At 45.8% G+C, this 10,376-nt stretch overlaps 1 protein-coding gene across 1 annotated transcript; it reads right to left on the bottom strand.

Annotated features, from left to right (window-relative positions):
* Positions 1-277: 277 nt before the first annotated feature.
* Positions 278-9,051, bottom strand: HSD3B2 (hydroxy-delta-5-steroid dehydrogenase, 3 beta- and steroid delta-isomerase 2). Its single transcript, XM_028712812.2, has 3 exons — positions 8,657-9,051; positions 3,660-3,824; positions 278-1,432 (listed from the first exon to the last, which is right to left on the bottom strand). Exons 1-3 carry the CDS (start codon positions 8,808-8,810, stop codon positions 618-620), a joined length of 1,134 nt encoding a protein of 377 aa, XP_028568645.2. The 5' UTR covers positions 8,811-9,051; the 3' UTR covers positions 278-617.
* Between the last annotated feature and the right edge of the window lie 1,325 nt (positions 9,052-10,376).

Below are 10,376 nucleotides of genomic sequence, written 5' to 3'. Positions count from 1 at the left end.
ATTTGTTAGCTGGCATGACTTGGGGGCCAGAGTATAGAACCAGCAGGATCAGGTGGTAACTATTTTATGGACCGTACTAGAGAAAAATAGGAAACTGAGATGAGAACCAGGCCAAACCCTTCTTTGCACCATATTCTTTAAGAATGTACTTTTTCCTCACCCGCCCTTTATTGGCAGCACACCTCATCACCCTTATCACAAAAACCATTGCCACTTGATCATGCTGATTCTATAAAATGGCCCTCAAACTCAATTTAAAAAAACCCACACACAACACTTGTTGCACAGGTCATACTTGTCCTGTTGATTTTATATATGCATTGCTATTATTAACATTTCTCTGCTAGGTGCTTGCAAGTAACCTGTATGTGACAAATCACTGCTGTCCTTGCAGTTTTGAATGGTGACAGGAGCAGATGGCGGCCCATGAGAGCTGGTGAAGAACTCTGCAGGGATCTGCTTGATCATTAATGTCCACAGTGAACGAAAGTGTTCTTGTACTTCATTCAGGGTGTTACAGAAAGTGGGTTCCACACTTTGGGTGCTCTGTTTCCTCCCAGCTGACCCCCGCCCTCCTTACTTCCTGCCTCCTCTTCATCCTGCCACGGAGGTCAACCTTAGAGGGTCTTGTTTTTCAGGTAGGCCCTTCTCAGTGGAGCTACTTTGGCAATCCACTGGCTTGTAAGCTCCTTGGCTTCTTCCCATTTGTAGCGAGGTGCATAGCCAAAATCCCTTTGAGCTTTTCTGGAAGAAAAGCTAAACGGGGTATTGACCAAGGTCACAAGGTGAGTGTTGATGCGGGGAATGTATCTGACAAAAGGCCGGAGTAAGAAACTCACAATCTCCAGCAGCAGAGAATAGTAATAGAACATTGTCAAGGGCATTGGTAGTTTGGGTTCAATACCAAACCCCAGCTCCTTGCTCAGCTCGTAATTTAAGTCCGAATAGCTCATGTGGGGAGTGTCATCTGTGATGTAATAGAATTTTCCTCGGATCCGCTTGACCTTTTCTGGATCCCTCATGGCTTTCGCCACTTGAATGTGAGCCGAAGCAATGTTCCCTACGTAGATGGGATTTACAAGAGCCTCCTTCCTAGATAGCCTTATAAAGATGTTATTGTTTTGGATGCTTTCATCGAGATGGCCCAGAAGGAAAGGACTTCCTTCTCCAAAGATGTACGGGGACCTCAAAGCACACGTCACAAGACTGCTGCCATCTTTCAGCGGCTGGCCATCCAGCTGCTGCACAAATTTCTCTGCTACTCTCTTTGATTCAGCGTAAGGAAATTTTCTGGTATCGTGGTACACCGTGTCTTCATCGCCATCAACAATGGGGTCCCCTCTTCTGTTTGGACCCATCACTTCAATGCTGCTGGTGAAGACAAAATACTGGACGTTGTTGTGGAAGCAGGCATCCAGGAGTAGCTGTGTACCTTTGCCAAAAAGAAACACGTTAGCAAGGCTGGCTCAGGTTTTGCTACCAGAGGTGGAAAAATGAAAAGAACATTTCCCCGCTGTCTCACACACATGTGCCCTCTGCAATTTTTAGTGATGACCCAAACCCACCAGCTCATTGCATTGTGCCAGGCCTGTCTTTGTGAAGAACTGCCTGCATGAAGCAAGGTGGCCGGTGTTCCCTGTGAGAGGGGCACCTGCTAGGAAGTCGAAAGCCTCTGTAGCTCCTCCCCAGCTTATCCGTTAAAAGTGGGTCTACTTACTACACAACATTTCTGGAAATTTTGACCTGAGGCTTAATTTGAGCCCCTTTTCCGTTCAGTGTTGTCCTACCACTCATTCTGCATGACGTACATCAGTGTGCATAAAAATCCCTCAACGTGTACTAAAACACACCAGGGAACAGCCTATACTAACCCCTTCTCCCTGATGCACTGGTCTTCTACATGCAGGGAGGTTTCTTTTTAAAGAAAAGTGGCTATTCAAACATGCAGTCCTGTCCAGAATCCACTGACTTCAGACTAGTCCCTCGTTTTGTAACAGGAGCCTCTTACATAGACGGTGGGCTTATGGGAGCATTTCATATCAACGTTTAAATGCAGAAGATTGTGCACTAAGCATCTGCAGCTGAAACTGCAGTGTAAAGTGGAACAATCTATTCTACCATCTCAGGACTCTGCCTCTCTATCCCTACCCCATTCTGCACTGTGTCACTCTAGTTTCCCAAGAACAGCTCTGACAGGCTGGGGGGTGGCTGTGTATTCCTGACAGTGCCATGGAAAGGAGGCAACAGAGGCTATATTGTGTTGTAGTACATCAGCAGGTGGCTGAAGGAGGCCTAGGAAGCAGGAGGTAAAGATAAAGGGACCCCTGACCATTAGGTCCAGTCGTGGCCGACTGGGGTTGCGGCGCTCATCTCGCTTTATTGGCCGAGGGAGCCGGCGTACAGCTTCCGGGTCATGTGGCCAGCATGACTAAGCCGCTTCTGGCGAACCAGAGCAGCGCACGGAAACGCCATTTACCTTCCAGCCGGAGTGGTACCTATTTATCTACTTGCACTTTGACGTGCTTTCGAACTGCTAGGTTGGCAGGAGTAGGGACCGAGCAACGGGAGCTCACCTCGTCGCGGGGATTCGAACCGCTGACCTTCTGATCAGCAAGTCCTAGGCTCTGGGGTTTAACCCACAGTGCCACCCGCGCCCCAAGAGGACTCATGGCAAAAGGTTGAAACTGAATATTTTGCCTGTGTATTGCTTGTGATAGGGACGCGGGTGGCGCTGTGGGTAAAACCTCAGCGCCTAGGACTTGCCAATCGCATGGTCAGCGTTTCGAATCTGTGCGGCGGGGTGAGCTCCCGTCTTTCGGTCCCAGCGCCTGCCAACCTAGCAGTTCGAAAGCACCCGCGGGTGCAAGTAGATAAATAGGGACCGTTTACCAGCGGGAAGGTAAACAGCATTCCGTGTGCTGCGCTGGCTCGCCAGATGCAGCTTGTCATGCTGGCCACGTGGCCCGGAAGTGTCTGCGGACAGCGCTGGCTCCCGGCCTATAGAGTGAGATGAGCGCACAACCCTAGAGTCTGGCAAGACTGGCCCGTACGGGCAGGGGTACCTTTACCTTTTATTGCTTGTGATACCAGGCCACCCTCTCCCAGAGGTTGTTGTTGCTGCAACAGAAACCACCTTCCCTGCTCTGAATTTCAGCTTCCTGGGGACAGGCTGTGGTTGGTCAGCAGTGAAGGAAAGACATGTTCAATAAGCAGCACATATGGTTCTTCATTGGTAAACTATTCTGATCTCCGCCAACAATTTCTAGATCAACTCTGCTTCCCCAAATGGAAGCCAGAGTTGGAGGTCATACATTTTCTATTACTGGGGAATGATCAAGAGCTCACCAAATTACTGGCTAAATATCTCTATTTGGTTTTTTTTGTCATCGAAATACACTGCAGACGTCTGATCTCCCTGGAGACCTAGAGATGCGACGATAGACTCCTCTACATCCTTTCTTTTAGCAAATGTTTTGTGCCACTGGGGAAGTGGTAATTCTGTATTGATTTGGTTTGGATGTTTGTATGTGATGCCAAGAAAAGGTTTGGTGATGAATAAGCAGCACAAATCACCTTGCTGAGGTCATTTCAATCGTCTTCCAAACGGTCCTTTCCAAGTGTGTCCCACCCGGATTTCCCTCCGCACAACCCAGTCTTACCTTTCGTGTTGACATCCCAAAGTGTCTGTTTGTCTATATATCCCAAGACGTCGATGATGCAAGCCGTGTGGATGACAAGAGAGACACCTTGGGTAGCAGTGCGGAGGAAGGCTGCATCCCGGATATCTCCTTGGATGATTGTCAAGGGAGTTTTAGTCTTCAGTTCTGGAAATTATGACATCAGGTAGAGGGGTGATCAGTTGTTTGCCTCCGTGGGTTCACTAAAGAGCAGGAGAATCCCTACCATTTAATCTATATCAAGGAGCAGCCAAAACGACATGTTTCTCAAGACTTTGGCTGTGTATATACTCAGGGCCGGATTTAGGTTTGATGAGGCCCTAATAAATAATAATAATAATAATAAATTTTTATTTATATCCCGCCCTCCCCAGCCGAAGCCAGGCTCAGGGCGGCTAACAACAATAAAATAATACAACATTCTAAAACCATTTCATTATAAAATTAATTCAAAATCAAATTGATGGCAACCATTGGGCTAGAGTTCTGTGAAGATTGCCAGAGGAGGGAATCAGGCTGTGCTCTGGCCAAAGGCTTGGCGGAACAGCTCTGTCTTGCAGGCCCTGCGGAAAGATGTCAAGTCCCGCAGGGCCCTAGTCTCTTGTGGCAGAGCGTTCCACCAGATCGGAGCCACAGCCGAAAAAGCCCTGGCTCTGGTTGAGGCCAGCCTAACCTCTCTGTGGCCTGGGACCTCCAAGATGTTTTTATTTGAAGACCGTAAGTTTCTCTGTGGGGCATACCTGGAGAGACGCTCCCGTAGGTACGAGGGTCCTAGGCTGTATAGGGCTTTAAAGGTTAAAACCAGCACCTTAAACCTGATCCTGTACCCCACCGGGAGCCAGTGCAGCTGGTATAGCACTGGGCAAATGTGATCTTGCAGCGAGGACCCCGTAAGGAGTCTCGCTGCAGCATTCTGCACCCGCTGGAGTTTCTGGGTCAGTCTCAAGGGCAGCCCCACGTAGAGCGAGTTACAATAATCCAGTCTGGAGGTGACCGTCACGTGGATCACAGTGGCTAGGTGGCTAAGCTACTGAAGGTAATAGGGCCCTTTATGTGAGCAAACCAGTGATCTTTTAGGGAGCAGGCTGGCAGGCAGGGCCCATGACTTACATCATAGGAGCCTACACAACACAAAACACTGTTGCTGTATGTAGGTTTTATTTAATTTGTTTTTTATATTTTGGAAATGTACATCCAGGTTTTTTTCCCTTTAAATTTTTTTTGGGGCCCCCAACAGAGTGGGGCCCTAAACTGTAGCTTGTTTAGCTTATATGTAAATCTGGCACTGTATATACTATACCTTGAAAGCACATTCTTTCCCTCAAAGAATTCTGGGTGCTGTAGTTTGTTAAAAGTTGCCGGGAATTGTCACTCTGCAAGAGCTAAACTACAGTGCCCAGAATTTCTTTTTTTAAAAAAACTTTTATTTACACATTTCAGTAATTTTACAATCATTTTAACATTTTTAAAACTCGACTTCCTTCCCCCTCTTTCTGTGGTTCCTAAAATTTTTTGTATTTTCTGCATATTCTGAATTAACCATTTAGTCATCTGCTTTAAATGTATACTCTTATAAAACGGCAGATTATTACAACAATCCTGCCAATGTTCTTATTGTTTAGTTTGTTTGTAAATATTCAACAAGCCATTTCCATTCATTTTTTAAAAGTTTGTTATCTTGATTTCTTATTTTTTCCGGTAAGTTTTGCCATTTCTGCATATTTCATGAGTTTTTGTGTCCATTCTTCTTCTGTCAGGACTTCTTCTTTCCATTTTTGAGCAAATAAACATGATTGCCGCTGTAGTCACATACATAAATAAATTTCTATAAAGTTTGGGTAGTTCTGTGCCCAGAATTCTTTTGAGGGAAAGAATGTGTTTTAAGGGTATAGTGTATATGCAAACTGTATGTTAGAGCCAATAAGAAGTAAATGATTCTAGACGACTTAACCCTTTTCTAAATCTGTGCTGGATTATGACACATCTCCAGTTCAACTGTATTTTCAAAATGTGTGTGTGTGTGTGTGTGTGTGTGTGTGTGTGTGTGTGTGTGTGTGTAATTGCCCATAGTCAGTAAGAGATGCCCTTGTGGGCAATGTGTCCAAAAAAAAGGGGGGGGGAGCAGAGTCCATGATGTCTCAGCACTCTACTGCACACTGAAGAAGGCAGAAGGATTCCTGCCTCTTTTTTGAATATTGGTCTTTTTCTTAGAAGCTAATTTTCCTTGCATGACTAACATGACCTTGATGTAATCCCAAGGAGTCTGTGCCCATGCAGCTTTTCAGTTGGAAGCCATAGGGGCATTGAAAGCTGCCCTCCACAGCTCAATATTGACCAGTTACAAGATTTTTATTAAAGTTTTTCACAATACAGATGCAGCTGTACCTTGGAAGTCGAAAGGAATCCGTTCCGGAAGTCTGTTCAACTTTCAAAATGTTTGGAAACCAAAGCGCGGCTTCTGATTGGCTGCAGGAAGGTCCTGCAGCCAATCGGAAGCCCAGTTGGACGTTCGGGTTCCAAAGAATGTTCGGAAACCGGAATGTCCGAGTACCAAGGCATTCAGGATCCAAGGTACGACTGCACAATAAGATAAGGGCTACCAAAAATACAGGCAACTCCCCATTTGCATGGGGGTTGTGTTCTAGTATTGTGCATGTCAGCGGTTATACATAAGCCCATTACACCCCCACCCTGTTCTGTCCCCTTTTGGAGCCAAAAGTGGCACACATATTGGCAGTCACGCATTAATCAGACTCGCACAAAATGGTTGCCGGAGTCCTCTCCTAAAGGCAATTCTCAGCCTCCACCTCCCACGGAAGGTAGCAGCCCCCCCCCCCAAGCTCTCATCCGATATCCTTCCTTTCTCCTCCCAGCCTCTCACCCTGGGAGACCGAGATTACCCTGTCCACCACCCGGAGCCCTCCATCAGCCATCTAACACCCCTTTGAGTACACAATCCCTGGATTTTAACAAATGTATGACTTCACAGAAAAGAAGAAAAAGAAGAGAAACAGAAAAGGGAAAGAAGCAAGAAGTGAGGAAAGACGCACAGAAACTGTCAACGCCCTGAACCTCAAATTCTCTACAACAAAAAGGTCTCAAACTGACTGTAACTGACCTGTAAGGAGGATCTGAGACACTGAATGTTGCTTTTGTTAATTATAGAAAACCTTTTAATATTTCCTGAACTGTACTGCTAGGCATGTTGCTGCTGCTATCCTGGATATTCAGGGGACAATGGGAAACCAGTCTGCCAGTGCTCTAAAGTCAGTCAATTAGTTTTTAAACTGAAGGTTTCTCTATAGAGTAATATACGAACAGCAGCCACAGGAGGTCCTTCCTGCTTTTCCTAGGGCAGTAACCAAAGGAACAGTTGTCCCTTATTTAAACCTAACTTCTGAGGTTTAAGTTTGTTGCCCTTACACCTAATGCCCCTGGTTTTTATTTTTCGCTCTGGATTGGCTCTGGATTTCGCACACATTCCTGCCATCTCCTAGAGACCACCAGCCCTGCTCCCAGCACAGGCACACAGGCAGGAAAAACTCGCATAGCATCTGAACATTCAGCTGAGCATGCAAAAAGGGAGACATCACTCAATTCCAGTTGTGGAAGCCTCTTTCATTTGTTCATCTGAATACATGGAAGTTGTGGAGATACAGCCCACTCCCAATGAACCTACATTTTATTTTAATGAATTGACTTTTGCACAACTTCGGAAAGCTTTTACAGAGTTACGACTAAATACAATAAACTCTGCTTATAGAGATGGGAGACACAGAGGCATACCAACAAACGAGCGTGTGTGCATTAGGGGATGTCCTAAAGTAGAGGACCTTATGCATTATATCTTGCACTGTCCCTTATATAATGATGCAAGAAAAAGATTTTTAGTACCTATAATGACAAGGTCCCCTGGCCAGAACCCCTCTGACATGATTTTATATCTCCTCGCAGACACAGATAAGTACAGCCCACTCAGGTGTTTGCCGGAGACCGTGTTTCTGACGAGGCTAACGGCAGCCTGCAGGGAGCGCCCAGGTTTGCAAAGTTGCAACCTTATGCCAAAGTATTCCTGTTCCACAGTACAACTGCTGCCCCACTGCTACCCCATTCTACCATCACAGAGCAATATAAAACAGACAACGACCCTCACATTAAAAAAACCCACACCGTCAAAATGTTAACATGAAGCAAATTTAACCATCCCCAAACAGAAAACTAAACCAGTGAAGAAATATCAGGCCTTTTAAAGAGCCACAGTTTAATGACGGGGCCTGAGGCACCTTGCTTGGTGATGGGCAAACACCCTGCTGCACAAAACATATTCTCTGCAGGTAGAAAAGTGGCCTGTCGGGGCGAAGGATCCCAGTACGATATACAATATCTTTATTGTCATTGTCCCATGCATAACAATGAAATTGAAAAACTACATAAAACTACCACAAAATTACATCAAACTACATAAAACTACATAAAACTACATTAAAACTACATAAAACATTCAAACCCCCCTAAAAACTCTGAAACCCCATTTTAAAATACACTATACTATAGAGACCCCTTATGCTGCGTTTAGAACCAGAATTGCATTTGTGTAGAAACTGTTTCTCAGGCGGCTAGTCCTAGTCTTTATAACCCTATACCTTCTTCCAGAAGGCAGAAGCTGAAAGAGATCATTTCCGGGGTGCGTACTATCCTGTGCTATCTCTGCCGTTTTCTTATGGCACCTGGCAGCATAGATTTGATCTAAGGTGGGAAGGTACACTCCTTTCCTGAGCACGCTACCTTTCTGTGTGCATCCTGCAAGCTCCCACCTGTGTTCTGAAATGTTTCAGCTCATGCAACACCTCAGTAAGTGAGGCCACTGTCCCGAAATGACCCCCCCCCCACGAGATAACCCTACAATTTGGATCCTCACATGTCTTCTCTAAACTCCAGATCTTCCCCTCCCTTCAGAAAACAAACAGAGAGGAACCTACTTCCAAAACGCTGAAGCGTCTCAGGGCTGAGGGCTTTGTCCGTGGCGCGGACCTCGGCCAGTCCTTCCTCTTCCTCCAGCAACTGGCAGACGATCCTTTGACCAAGGAATCCACCAGCTCCGGTCACCAGGCATTTCATTCCTGCCAAAGACATGGTGGAGAAGCTGCAGCAGTTGACCTAGGGCAGCTCTTCCTTCTGAGAGACGAGGAGAAGGGAACAGCAGAGCTTAAAAAATAAACTCAAAAGGGATGACCAGATTCAGGTACCACTATTACGAGAAACTCCAAGAAGTTAACTGCTCAAAGAGACAGTAATGATTAATGATCCCTACAATCTCCTCCCTTGTCTGAATTCCTCAGGACAGAGGTGGCAGCACTGGGTTGTTGCTGTTCCTGCCTTCTCATCTCAACCTCCTTTTATTCTCTCCCCCGCTTCTCTTTGCCTCCCTCAGATTGGGTAGCACACCCATGACGTCCCTCTTGATGCACCCAGCTCTCTTCCCTCTTCCTCCACCCACTTGAGGGGGGGGAATCCTCAAATTTATTTATTTATTTTTAGAAAAAGCTCGCACAACTGGTATCGCTTGAGTCTGGGTTTTCCCCCCATGCATTTGTCCCGTTCAAGAATTACCTGGTGGCCTCTTGAATGGATGGCAGAAGAGTTACCGTATTTTTTGATCTATAAGACTCACTTTTTCCCTCCTAAAAAGTAAGGGGAAATGTGTGTGTGTCTTATGGAGCGAATGCAGGCTGCGCAGCTATCCCAGAAGCCAGAACAGCAAGAGGGATTGCTGCTTTCGCTGCACAGTGATCCCTCTTGCTGTTCTGGCTTCTGAGATTCAGAATATATTTTTTCTTGTTTTCCTCCTCCAAAAACTAGGTGCGTCTTGTGGTCTGGTGCATCTTATAGAGCGAAAAATACGCTACTTCCAGTCTCGCAGAAGAGGGCCGGCACCTGATGAGAACAGATAACAGCTCTGGCTTCATCAATTGGCTGAACAGAAAAATAGCACTGGGAAAAAGTTCACGCAACCTGCAGCAGAATCAGGCAGTAAAAGCCTTTCCATGGCAGATTCCAGGATGTAATGCCTGAATATTTGCTCTTGTTTTTCAAACAGACAAATGAAAGCACTCGTTTAACTAGCATGTCCTGGAGAAAAGTTCATCCTAGCTTTCTCCCAGACATTCCCCCCCCCCCAAGTGCATGGGATTTCCTTTAACAAAAAAACAACAACCCCAGAGTGTGTTTGCTGCCCTCCAACTGACACACAGCTGCTGTTGTTTAAAATGGTACAATGGAGTAAACATTTTACCATTTCAGTTCAGCAGATAGTATAAACGGCCCTCTCATTTTAAAGACTACTCCTCAGTTTTTTTCCGTCTGCTGCTTTGGCAAAATCAAAGCAATGCTAGCTTGTAGCTCCATTTGTAACAAACACTTTAAATAATACATTTAATTATTGACTTGCCCCACCCTCCGGCCCTAGGAGTCCTCACAAGGGAGCTGGTCCTGGAGGAAGAACTGTGAGGGGAGGGACTCCATCAGGCAAGGCTTCCTTCCACCTGCCTTGCCCCAATACAATACAAAATAGAATACAAAAACAAGGAAAACAGTCTTACTATGCAAAATTAAGTAACAATTATAGAATCAAGAAGATCCAACCTCTCCATTCTTAAGGAAATCAGCCCTGAGTGCTGACTGGAAGGACAGATCGTGAAG

Source organism: Podarcis muralis, chromosome 17 (assembly GCF_964188315.1).
Source record: "Podarcis muralis chromosome 17, rPodMur119.hap1.1, whole genome shotgun sequence".
NCBI lineage: Eukaryota > Metazoa > Chordata > Lepidosauria > Squamata > Lacertidae > Podarcis > Podarcis muralis.
Note: the sequence above shows the minus strand (reverse complement) of the source record. Positions and strands in the feature narration are given on the sequence as shown.

What these genes read in the sequence shown, in the direction of transcription:
- HSD3B2 (XM_028712812.2), bottom strand. Translation starts at nt 8,810, where the DNA reads ATGTCTTTGGCAGGAATGAAATGCCTGGTGACCGGAGCTGGTGGATTC. An exon ending in GACGCTTCAGCGTTTTGGAA is followed by an intron (nt 3,825 to 8,656) that starts GTAGGTTCCTCT and finishes CATAATTTCCAG; the next exon opens with AACTGAAGACTAAAACTCCC. An exon ending in TTGGGATGTCAACACGAAAG is followed by an intron (nt 1,433 to 3,659) that starts GTAAGACTGGGT and finishes TTTTTGGCAAAG; the next exon opens with GTACACAGCTACTCCTGGAT.